The sequence below is a fragment of the Rhinoraja longicauda genome, chromosome 28 (genome assembly GCF_053455715.1).
Source record: "Rhinoraja longicauda isolate Sanriku21f chromosome 28, sRhiLon1.1, whole genome shotgun sequence".
Classification (NCBI taxonomy): Eukaryota; Metazoa; Chordata; class Chondrichthyes; order Rajiformes; family Arhynchobatidae; genus Rhinoraja; species Rhinoraja longicauda.
The window spans coordinates 4,428,043-4,441,421 of record NC_135980.1 but is presented as its reverse complement, the minus strand read 5'-3'; the positions used below and the strand labels follow the sequence as shown (position 1 = coordinate 4,441,421).

The window sequence follows — 13,379 nt, the reverse complement described above, 5'->3', positions numbered from 1 at the left end:
CCAGTCAGAAAAAGACTAAAAATGAATATAATCTTATAACCAAAACAAACACAGTGGCACAGTGATTCAGCAGTAGAGTTGCTGCCTCACAGCGCAAGAGACCCCATGTTCGATCCTGACTACGGGTGCTGTCTGTATGGAGATTGTACGTTCTCCCTGTGACCGTGTGGGTTTTCTCCAGTTGCTCTGGTTTCCTCCCACACTCCAAAGACGTCGTTTGTAGGTTAATTGGCTTCTGTAAATAGTAAATTGTCCCTAGTGTGTAGGATGGTACTGATGTACGAGTCGATCGCTGGTTGGACCTGACTATGTGGGCCGAATGGCCTGTTTCTGCACTGTATTTCTAAAGTCGAAAGCCTTGAGACACTGTTGTAGTGAATGTAGTTTAACATTTTAACTAAGTCATTAGACCATTCTGGTTCAGATAGATTGATATCTCCCACACTTACAGCATTTGGAGCCTGAATCTAATTAGATCTGATTGTATCTTGCCTTTCCCTGATGTAAACACAAGTTTTAGTTCACTCACACAAGCTGTTCATATTCCACTCACAATAGACACCTGAGAAAGCAACCAAGGCACTTGCCTTTAAAAAAAAAAATCAAATCCAGATTTAATCTGTGAAATGATGATTTCGTTTTGCACACTGATCCACTCTCTGCTGGCTCATTCGGCGTTCTCAACTACCTAAATAAATACAGACAACGCTTGGGGTGGGGAATGAAGACTGAAGAAGGGTCCCGACCCAAAACGTCACCTCTACGGACGCTACCTGACCGACTGAGTTTGTGCAGCACTTTGTGTTTGGTTCAATAAATACAGCTTCCTGTATCATCACATTAGTTTAGTTTAGCCTAGTTTAGAGATACGTCGCGGAAACAGGCCCTACGGTCCACCGAGTCCGTGCCGACCAGCGATCACTACCATTATCCTACTCGCTGGGGACATTTAACAATTTTTACCAAAGCCAAATCAACCGGCAAACCTGTGGAGTGTCTTCGGAGTGTGGGAGGAAACCGGAGCACCCGGGGTGGTCACGGGGAGAACGTGCAAACTCCGTACAGACAGCACCCCTGGGCAGGATCGAACCCGGGTCTCTGGCGCTGTAAGGCAGCAACTCTACCGCTGCGCCACCATGCAGACACCACACGTGACTGAGTTTGAGTTTTTCACTTCATCTTACTCATAAACCCCCAGCATGAAAACTAGTCGGTGCCTGGCTGCTTCACAAAGGCCAAACATTGGAGAACAGAATCTGGTTTCAGTCGTACGCACCTGTCAAAGAGCTCCCCACCAGTCACCAGCTCCAGGATCAGGATAATCTCTGTGGGTGTCTCGAAGATTTCCTTTAGTTTAATCTACAGGAACAAGAGAATACATAATTATAGTTTAGATTTTTTAGATTTAGAGATACAGCGCAGAAACAGGCCCTTCGGCCCACCGGGTCCGCGCCGCCCAGCGATCCCCGCACACTAACACTATCCTACACCACTAGGGACAATTTTTACATTTGCCCAGCCAATTAACCTACAAACCTGTACGTCTTTGGAGTGTGGGAGATCTCGGAGAAAACCCACGCAAGTCACGGGAAGAACGTACAAACTCCGTACAGACGGCGCCTGTAGTCAGGATCGAACCTGAGTCTCCGGCGCTGCATTCGCTGTAAGGCAGCAACTCTACCGCTGCACCACCGTGCCGCCCTAAGTTCATTGACTTAAATCCTACTGACCAACTATGGCTCTTTCTCCAAACTGCAATGCAACGTGACGGATGTATTGTGTAGTCTGACAAAATGGCAGATTAGACGTGTAACCTGCTGGAGATAGACATAAAAAGCTGGAGTAACTCAGCGGGATAGGCAGCATCTCTGGAGAGAAGGAATGGGTGACGTTTCGGGCCGAGACCCTTCTTCAGACACAACCCGAAACGTCACCCATTCCTTCACTCCAGAGATGCGGCCTGTCCCGCTGAGTTAATCCAGCTTTTTGTGTCTATCTTCAGTTTAAACCATCATCTGCAGTTCCTTCTTACACATGTAACCTGCTGACCTTGTTTTGAATGAAGAAACAAGGAAATGCAGATGCTGATTTACAGAAAAGGACACAAAGTGCTGGAGGAACTCTGCGGGTCAGGCAGCATCTCTGGACAACATGTCCAGGTGAATAGATGTCATTTTGAAGGGCACCGACCTGAAACGGCACCTTTCCACTTTCTGCAGAGATGCTGCCTTACTCCAGCTGAAATACTCCAGCATTTTGTGTCTATCTTTGGTATAAAACAGCGTGCAGTTTCTTTTTATTACATGAGGTAATGTTTGGGGTTGGGATCCTTATTCAGGCTGATTGTAGGTTGGGGAGAAAGATGGAGGTGAGGAGCTGCCACAGTTTGTCCTGCCTCTCCTCCCTCCCATCTTTTTTCCGCCCCCCCCCGCCCCCCACCTACAATCAGTCTGAAGTAGGATCCCAACCCAAAACATCGCCTATCCATGTTCCCCAGAGATGCTGCCTGACCCGTTGAGTTACTCCAGCATTTGCGTCCTTTTCCACCCTAGTTCTGAGCCCGTTCACCATGTGATACGGTAAAACATGAACATTTTTGTTTGTTATTGCGAGACATTCAGACATTCAAAAAGTGACTGTAAATTGCTCCAAGTTACACTGATGGATTACACACACACAGCTGGGCTGCAATCCAACAGCCCGCTAGGCCTTGGCCAAGTTAGATCTCACAAAGAGCCAAGTGAAGCAACGGATGTTTGGAAGAAGTGCAAACTCACTTTTTATTTATCTATTTCTCACAGCTAGTTTCAGTTCTTCTTAAGCTTGCACATCTTGCCTGGTGCTTAATTCTTTCTCATAATACTTTAGTCTTGTTTACGTGCTGATAGATCTGCTGCCTCACAGTGAAAGAAACTCAGGTTCAATCCTGACCTTGGGTGCTGTCTGTGTGGAGTTTGCACGTTCTCACTGTGACATAGAAACATAGAAAATAGGTGGAGGAGTAGGCCATTCGGCCCTTCGAGCCCGCACCGCCATTCAATATGATCATGTCTGATCATCCAGCTCAGTAACCTGTACCTGCCTTCTCTCCATACCCCCTGTTCCCTTTAGCCACAAGGGCCACATCTAACTCCCTCTTAAATATAGCCAATGAACTGGCCTCAACTACCTTCTGTGGCAGAGAATTCCACAGATTCACCACTCTCTGTGTGAAGAAATGTTTTCTCATCTCGGTCCTAAAAGACTTCCCCCTTATCCTTAAGCTGTGACCGTGTGGGTTTCCTCCGGGTGCTCCGGTTTCTTCCCATATACCTAGACGTGTGGGTTTGTTTGAACCTCTAAATGCCCAAAGAGAGTGGTGAGTCTTCACACAGAGAGTGGTGAGTCTGTGGAATTCTCTGCCACAGAAGGTAGTTGAGGCCAGTTCATTGGCTATATTTAAGAGGGAGTTAGATGTCGCCCTTTTTGCTAAAGGGATCAGGGGGTATGGCGAGAAGGCAGGTACAGGTTACTGAGCTGGATGATCAGCCATGATCATATTGAATGGCGGTGCAGGCTCGAAGGGCCAAATGGCCTACTCCTGCACCTATTTTCTATGTTTCTATGTTTCTAAAGTGTGCAGTAAGTGGATGATAATGGGATAATGCAGAACTAGTGTGAATGTGTGATCAATGATCGGTATGGACTCAGTAGACCAAAGGGCCTGTTTCCCTGTTATATCTTTCAATTAATTCAATCTATTAATTCGTTAAAATTTTTCGTCACTCTGGAGACTGGTTGAATGTTTGTGACCATCAAAGGCATTCAATACATTCAATCTAGTTCTAAAGATGCAGAATGGAAAGCAGGTCCTTCGGCCCACCAAGTCCATGCTGACCATCGATCACTTGTTCATACTAGTTCTATGTTATCCCACCTTCTCATCCACTCCTTACAGCTATGGGGCAATTTACAGAGGCCAATTAAAGGACAAATCTGCACGCTCTGGGATATGAGAGGAAACCGGAGCACCATGGAAAACCCTTGTGGTCACAGGTAGAATGTGCAAATTCCCATCGACCTCCTTGACCGGGATAGGTCCCAGGATGGTGATGGCATCATCCTTATCAGGTTCAAGTTGAAATATTTTATGAATTGATTCCCATGAAATATCAAAGGCTCTGCTTTCATTTCCTGAACGTTAGTGCAGTAATTCTGCTATCTGTGCTGCCTCACCAGGTGTATTACCATTGAATGGAGGCACAAGGAACTGCATTTCGAGTCATGGAGTTGCACAGCATGGAAACAGGCCCTTCGGCTCAACTTGCCCATGCCAGCCAAGATGCTCCATCTACACTAGTCCAACCTGCCCGCTTTTGGCCCATATCCCACTAAACATTTCCTATCCTGACGAAGGGTCTTGGCCTGAAACGCGACCCAAAACATTCAGAGATGCTGCCTGCCCCACTGAGTTATGTCCTATTGATGTACCTGCCATTCTCAATGTTGTTATACTACCTTCCTCAACTACCTCCTCTGGCAGCTCGTTCCATGTACCCACCACCCTCTATGTGAAATGTTTGCCCCTCAGGCTCCTATTAAATCTTTCCCCACCACTCACCTTAAAACTAGGTCCTCTAGTTCCTGACTTCCCTACCCCAGCCTGCCCAATCTCTTCCTGAAGCTCAGACCCTCAAGACCCAGCAACATCCTTGTAAATCTTCTCTGCATGAATATTGAGCAAAACACAAAGTGCTGGAGGTTTCAGTGGGTCAGGCAGCATCTGTGGTGGGAATGGGCAGGTGACGTTTCAAGAAGGGTCTGACACTGAAGGAGGGTCCCAATCCGATACGTTGCTTGGCAATTCCTTCCATGGATGCTGCTGGACCTGCTGAGTTACTCCAGCACTTAGTGTAATACCACAGAGCGTCGCTCGGTAAAATGTCCATGAAATGCATTTAAATAGCTATCTCTGCGAGCTTCAACAGTTTTGAATGAATATCAGTGATGCAATTTATTCACAAAATGCTGGAGTAACTCAGCAGGTCAGGCAGCATCTCAGGAGAGAAGGAATGGGAGACGTTTCGGGTCGCGACCCTTCTTCAGACTGATGTCAGGGGGGCAGGACAAAGGAAGGATATAGGTGGAGACAGGAAGATAGAGGGAGATCTGGGAAGGAGGAGGGGAAGAGAGGGACAGAGGAACTATCTAAAGTTGGAGAAGTCGATGTTCATACCACTGGGCTGCAAGCTGCCCAGGCGAAATATGAGGTGCTGTTCCTCCAATTTCCGGTGGGCCTCACTATGGCACTGGAGGAGGCCCATGACAGAAAGGTCATCAGTGATGCAATGTTGATTCCATGGCCAACTCCAATCCTGGCTACCTGTCTGAAGATTTCTGAAAAAGGGTCCTGACCTGAAATGTCACCCAGCCATGTTCTCCAGAGATGCTGCCTGATCCGCTGAGTTACTCCAGCACTCTGTGAAATGTCCAGAGATGCTTCCTGGTCTGCCCCAGCACTGCGTCCCTTTCTGGCAACCTGTCTGCTCAGACTTTAGACTTCAAAGGGGTTTGGACTTGAGCAATACAATGTGGAAACAGGCCCTTCGGCCCGCCGAGTCGGTGCCAACCAGCGACCACCACATACGCCAGTACTATCCCACACGCACAGGGCAATTTTACAATTTATCGAAGCCAATTAACCTACAAACCTGCACGTCTTTGGAGTGAGTGAGGAAATCGAAGAATCCGGTGAAAATCCACGGGGAGAACGTGCAAACTCCGTACAGACAGCACCTGTAGTCAGGATCGAACCCGGGTCGCTGGCGCTGTAAGGCAGCAACTCTACTGGTGCACCATTGCTCCACTCTGCTGACCAAGTGATCATTCACTCCGTTTCAAAACGCCCACCTGATCAGTGAGTTTGCTCAGTGGCCCGAAATAAGCTCACGCAAAGACCGTTTCTTGGTCTATATCTTTCCCCAATCCACTAAAGCACAAAAGAATGATCTTCCTGGAAGCAGGTTTTGTTTCTTGTACCGTCCGAGCAGTTAATCTTCTCCCAGGCACCAACACAACCACTTGGTTTGGGAACAGCTCCATCCAAGACCGCAAGAAATTGTAGAGAATTGTGGACGTAGCCCAGATCATCACGCAAACCATCCTCCCTTCCATTGACTCCATCTATTCCTCACACTGCCACGGCAAGGCCACCAGCATAATCGAGGACCAGTCTCACCAAGGGCACTCCCTCTTCTCCCCTCTCCCATCAGGCAAGAGGAACAGAAGTGTGAAAACGCACTCCTCCAGATTCAGGGACAGTTTCTTCCCAGCCGTTATCAGACAACTGAACCATCCCATCAACAACTCGAGAGCGGTCCTGAGCTACTATCTACCCCATTGGAGACCCTCAGACTATCTTTAATCGGACTTTGCTGACTTTATCTTGCACTAAACGTTATTCCCTTAATCATGTATCTGTACACTGTGGATGGCTCGATTGTAATCGTGATTAGTCTTTCCGTTGACTGGTTAGCGTGCAGCAAAAGCTTTTCACTGTACCTCGGCACGTGATAATAGACTAAACTAAAGTAAACTTAAGCCACAAACTCTGCTTCTTTGCCAGAATTGAGATGGGCACTTTGACAAAAGACAGCTCATGAATCTTGTGCTTTCACCATCTCGAGAACTGGCTGTCTTCACCGTTTAAAAAGTGTTTAGACTCTATAACTCCCTTGTGCGGTCGGCTGGAACCGATTGTTATGCCGTTCATCAACACCTTAGACCTGTTGTTGTTTTTACTCTCGGTTCACCAACAAACAGTGATGGAAATGGGTTTTAGGAACTAGGGGTACTCTGAGGTCCGTGAGGCTGAGGTTGGGAAGGAAGGGGGGGTGGGGGTGGGGGGGGGATTTTTTTATGTGCGGTCATATCCATGAAAGAGTACAAGAATGCATAACTTGTTTATTGTGTATTTATAATATAGTTTATTGTGTATTATATGTCACTGCTACTTTCTGGCATCTCTCTCTCTCTCTCTCTCTCTCTCTCTCTCTCTCTCTCTCTCTCTCTCTCTCTCTGTTTACATTACAAAATGTTCCATAATGGTATATAATCTCCATTTATTTCTGCCACTTCCTCTTTCTTTCTGCATGCTGTTTCTACTGCCACTAAGAAGCCATGTCCTCACATATTCTTCGTGGTTGAATTTTGACAGAGGAGGTCCCACCAACTTAATAAATAGAAGAGTTGAGAGATGATCAGTTTGAAGCCTTGCACATTGTGGTGACATGCAGAAATTCATGCCACTGAAGCTTCTTTCACATTCTGCTGTTGATACCGGAATTGTATTTACAGCAGTTACCAGCTGCTGAAAATCTGCAGAAACTATCTTCCCTTTAGATTCCTTGAATTCGCTGAAGGGTCTGACACAAAGCCGACCATTTAAACCAAATTGTTCTGCCATTTCTTCTACATAATTATCCCCAAAGGTAAAAAGTGAATCTTCTGGAATATTGTTAATATCTAGATATTTCGACTTGTTAATTGCCTTTTTACATTTATCATTGGAAGCTGTTGTAGATTCAAGCAGCCTGGATTTCATGTTATTGAACAAACTCCTCAAAAACTGTTGTCTATGTATAAAAGGTACTTTACCAGCTCTCAAATTTATTCTATTAAATATCATCTGGCTTGTTGCTTTCTCCACTTGAGTATAAAATTTTCCTGGCTTCTCTATTTGACATTCAAGAACCTTGATAGTTTGTTTAATTTCCTCATGTGTTTACTAAGTGTACAATTTCGGTTCTGCAGTTCAAGTGACAGTTCAGACAACTCTAGCAAACTGTCCATCAACAAGCCAAAATTATTTACGAAAGCTGATGACTCTAATACTTTTTTCAGCCCCTCGTACTTTGCTCTCTCTGCATCAGATCTTGAAGCATCACAGCGTGTTTTTCCAAAATGCTCCCAAATAGCTTTGTAAGACTGCCACATTGCCTTTACAGTTCGGTAAGACGAAGCAACCCATCTCACACTGAAAACACGACCAATTTTCAACAGTTGACAGTGAAGAGCCTTAGCACATGCAGTTAATATTTTGGGGGCGTGGCTGTGTTCTGCAGCTGCGGCTCACCGGCAGTCTCCGTTTTTTTTTTGTGTGTTTTTTTGTCATTGTCGTTGTTAAATGTACGTTTTGTTTTATTTTTAATTCTGTGTATGTAGGGGGGTGGTGGGGGGGGGGTGGGGGAAACCTTTTTTTCAATCTCCTCCTCAACGGAGATGCGACCTTTACCGTGTCGTATCTCCGTTCGCGCTACGGCCTAGCATCGTGGAGTCGGCGGCCTCCAGCTGGGATCGACCTCGAAGACTCCGGTCGCAGGGCCTGGACTTACCATCTCGGAGGCTTCGGCCGTTGGGCCCTGCAGACCGCAACATCGGGAGTTCGCAGGTCCCTGGCTGGCGACCGGCTTTTGGGAGCTCCAGCCGTAGCAGCTTCGACCGCCCCGAAGCGCAAGGTACGATCAACCCGCCCGCAGGCCCTTCATCGCCCTGCGTGGCTCGGCCGCAGCACTTTCCATCGCCTGGTGGGGGCTCAGGACCTTCATCGGCCTGCTCGGCTCGGCCCTGGGACTTTCCATCGCCCGGTGGGGGCTTCAAGGGGTTGGGAGCCTCGATCGCCTCGTGGCGCCACGGGAGAAGAATGAGGAGGAGATAAGACTTTGCCTTCCATCACAGTGAGGGTATGCCTGGAGCAATCACTGTGATGGCTGTTTTGTGTAAAAAATTGTATCTGTGTGTCTTGTGCTTTTTGATGTCTGCTGCCGGACCCTGACGTGAGAGGACGCTGGCGTTGAGTATTCGCCGCTTTTCCGTCAGGATAGTTTGTCTGTTTGTTTCTATGTTAATTGTATTTGTAAAGCGCTTTGAGCATGTGATAAGGCGCTATATAAAATAAATATATTATTATTATTATTATTAACTCATCCTGATTCTTAGGAGACCTATGATATAAGGAATACAATTTATCACAAAATATCTGAAAATGATTCAAACCTGCAACTTCATTAAGAGCATCACCTACACTGAGTTCAAGCCTGTGACTGGCACAGTGCCAAACAGTTGCATTAGGGAAATCATCAAGAAATAGTTTTGCAACCCCTGCACACTGTAAAACCACCCACAATAAAATATTCACCACTCACGATTTAGGCTGGAAAAAACTATTGGTACTACTTATTTAATTTTCTAGTACTTCTTTGGAAGATTTATCTTTCTCGTGGCTCTGGTTTGGCCTGATCCATTCTAATTTAACTGAAACAACTGAGGCACAGCGGCAAATAAAATAACGTGGAATAATAAAATAACGTGACTTTACCTGAGCCCGTGCTCGCGGTCCAGTTGCCCTGACAGTGAGTTTAAGAAATTCTCCCTTGAATTTTATTCAAAGGAATGCGGTGTCATTAATACATGGTCAAAACACAATTACATTTACTGAGGAATGTGGATCGATGTATTGATGACACATTGTATAACTACTACCTGTTAACTACTGGCTGTTAACAAGTGCTAACAGTGGCAGTTAACAAATCGTTTTCGTCTGAGTTGAATAAAGTGATAAACGACTCGAATCTTTCTGCAGTGCTCATTAAACCCGAGCTGGAAATGGTAAAATAGGGGAATAGGAATAGGAAATAGGATTTCCATCACTGCCAACAAATCAGAAGGAGATTCTAACCTTCACATTGTGACCCGAATCAAGCAATTCAATCAGTGGGAAGATGGGACTGGAACTTATCAGAACCATTCACAAAATTTTTCAAAATGGAACTGAAGATCGTCAGAACCGAATGTATCAGAGGACAATGTGTATAACATCATGAGAGGAATAGATCGGGTAGATGCACAGAGTCTCTTGCCCAGAGTAGGGGAATCAAGGTCCAGAGGACATACGTTCAAGGTGAAGGAGAATAGATTTAAAAGGAATCTGAGTGGTAACTGGTTGGGCCTGTTTCCACATTGTATCACTCTATGACTCTATGACAATATTGGAGCCTCGTCAGTCCCGATCCATCCGATGTTATTTCCCCCTGGTGTTGTCTCTACATAAACCAGATCCATGAAATCTTCCTCAATGCTTCTGAGATTCAAGGTTACAGGTGGATTTTCTGTAGTGAATTCCCCCAAAGACATCAAATGCAATAAGCCTGCTTCTAAAAATGGGTCTTCATAAATGGGTTTGCTTTGTGAAAGACATCTCTGTGAAAGGTTGGCACAATGGTACAGCAGTAGGTTTACTGCCTTACAACGCCAGAGACCTGGGTTCGATCCTAACTACAGTTTCTGTCTGTACAGAGTTTGTCCATTCTCCCCGTGACTGCGCGGGTTTTCTCCGGGTGCTCCGATTTCCTCCCATATTCCGAAGACTTAGGTTAATTGAATTTGGTAAAAATTGTACATTTATCCCTAGTGTGTCGGATAGTGTTAGTGGACGGGGTGATCACTGGGTCAAAGGGTCCATTTCTGCACTGTATCTCTAAAGCCTAAAGTGCGCTCTTGTAAATTTGTCCGGATTAAAGGAAGAATGGATTATCAGAGGTCTCACAGATAGAAACCAGCGAGTGAGAGTAAAGAGTAGATGTTCCTGGTGAGAAAGGGTGAGCAGTGGTATTGTACAACGGTCAGTCCAGGGACCGAAGACAGACACAAAATGCTGGAGTTACTCAGCGGGGCAGGCAGCATCTCTGGAGAGAAGGAATGGGGGACGCTTCGGGTCGAGACCCTTCTTCAGACTGATGTCAGGAGAGAGGGAGATACATAGATAAGGAAGTGTAAGGTGTGAAAACAAGACAAAGGGCATGGAGATCAAGGAAAATGTAGAATAGACCAATGTGAGCTGGGAGAAGGAACAAAGCAGAGATAAAATATAGTCTGAGACAGTAAGACTGGTCAGAGAACTGGGAAGAGGGAGGGATGGTGAGAGATGGAAAGCAAATAGTCCTGGGACCATAGTTGTTCTCTATTTAAATTAACGATTTGGGCTCTGGAATCAAAAATGCAATTTCTAAATTTGTGGAAGACACCAAATTGAAGCGACCATCAAAGCTGAGGAAGATGGCAACAAATGACAGCAGGATATTAATACAGTAAACATATGAAATGGACAAAATGGTCAATATAGATAAATGGGATCCAGAATGATTTAGTAGGAAAAACAAGGAAGGACACTTACTATTTTGAAATTAAGTCTTGATGGGTTAAAGGACCTCAGAATACAAATACACCAATTACCAGATGTTTATTGATTGATTGAAAAATACAGTGTGAAAACAGGCCCTTCAGCCCACCGAGCCACGCAGACCATTGATCACCCGTTCATAGTAGTTCTACATTATCCCAGTTTCACATCCTGCACAATGCACACGAGGGACAATTTACAGAGGCCAATTAACCTATAAACCCGCAACCTTTTGGGTGGGAAGAAACCAGAGCACCCGGAGGAAACCGACACGGTGACAGGGAGAACGTGCAAACTCCACACAGACAGCAGGATTGAAGCCAGGTCTCGAACACTGTGAGGCAGCAGCTCGACCAGCTTACCAACTTGCATTCCTATAGTAGGTGACCAAAACTGAACACAATACTCCGTGTCTTTATACAGCTGCAACATAACATCCCAACCTCTATAATCAGCGCTCAGTGCTTTTCTGATAAAGGCTAGCGTGCCAAATGCCTTCTTTGCAACCCTGTCCATCTGTGACACCATTTTCAAGGAGCTCTGTACTTGAGCTCCTCGGTCCCTCTATTCAACAACACTACAGTGCACTGTGAAGGTCCAAATGTGATTTGATGTCCCAAATTGCACACCTCCAATTTATTTCGCATGTTCTCCCTCTGATTGTTCCCCAGTTTCCCCCCCACATCCCAAATACATGCTGGTATGTTAATTTGGCAACTGCAAGTTATTCCTCAGCAAAGGTAAATGGCAAGAAGACTTAAAGGGACTTAAGGGGCATGTGTGAGAAAGCAGTTGATCAGGGCTACGGAGAAATAAGGAGGAGGGAATGGGACATGATATGGCTCTATTGGGAACTAACATGTACCTGATGGGCCAAGTGGCCTCATAATGTATTGCAGTCAGTTAAGTGATGGCCTTGAGTGAGCTGGATGGACTTTTATGTCAATCTAGTCGGTTCATGTTCATCATTACTGTGGTTAAACACAAAATGCCAGTGTAACTCAGCGGGTCAGGCAGCATCCCTGAAGAAAACGTATCGTTCCATTATAACTGTGTGTAGGATAGTGTTAGAGTCCGGGGATCGCACACTAACTGAATCAGTCTGAAGAAGGGTCTCGACCCCGAATAATCACCTATTCCTTTTCTTCAGTGATGCCGCCAGACCCGCTGAGTTAATCCAGCATTTTGCACTTATCTTCGGTGTAAACCAGCATGTGCGGTTCCTTTCTACACATGAGCGTGGTTAACCTATTTTAAAACATAATTCCACGTTTACTTAATGGAGTTTAAATACCCCAGCTTTCATGGCGGGATGTGAACTAGTTTCTCTGGATCAGTGATCCAGAATTTCTGTCTGCAAGTTAACCACAACGGTCTGTAAATCCTGTGTAATCCGAAATCATCTCCTCTCCAAGCTATTCTAAAACACACTTTTCATCACTGGCTCAATCATCATTTCTGGCATTGCATCTTGTTATACGCCTCCTTGTAAAAAAAATTATTCATCCAGTTTGCTGACCACTTCTCTCAAGCTTTATCCTACGTCTGTGCCTCAGTCTGCAGCAGACAATCACTGGAAACAGATGGACTCTGCCTCACTCCATGGTAATTTAAACCGAATTAATAAAATCACCCCTTCACTGCGTTTCTTCTCATTACAACTGCACGTGGTGAATGGTTGTTGCTTAATCTGAAGATTTATTTCAGAGCTGCTTTTTCAGATGAACACTTTGCCCACACAGCTGTTGGCTTTATTTAGGTATTGCCATCACTGTATTGTATTTTTTTTGTTTTTAGTTTGGAGACACAGCGCGGAAACAGGCCCTTTGGCCCAGCCAGTCCGTGCTGACCAGCGATCCCCGCACACCAACACTATCCTACACACGCCAGGGACGATTTACAATTTTTACTGAAGCCAATTCAGTACTGAAACTCAACAGGATGACTAAGGTGGGGAAGGGTCGGCCTTTCACAAGAAACAACGGCTGAACTTGTTTGAACGGGAGAGGCACGGGTTAATCTTTGGATGTCACGAGAACTGGTATCATTTGGATGGTCTTGCATTGTTACCCGTCTCTTCATGAATTTGCTCCAGAAATGGTTCACCAAAAATAGTCAAGTCAGTGGAGCTTTAATCCATGTAATTTCCCTTGGGTTGCTGACA

The 13,379-nt window shown here is 45.5% G+C and overlaps 1 protein-coding gene across 1 annotated transcript in view; it reads right to left on the bottom strand.

Annotated features, from left to right (window-relative positions):
• The window catches only part of LOC144607027 (calcium/calmodulin-dependent protein kinase type IV-like), a 149,382-nt gene that overhangs the window by 46,741 nt on the left and 89,262 nt on the right, over nt 1–13,379 (bottom strand). Inside the window, exon 5 of the mRNA XM_078423577.1 lies at nt 1,277–1,359. Within this exon, the coding sequence (XP_078279703.1) occupies nt 1,277–1,359 (83 nt within the window). The remainder of the gene's footprint in view (nt 1–1,276; nt 1,360–13,379) is intronic.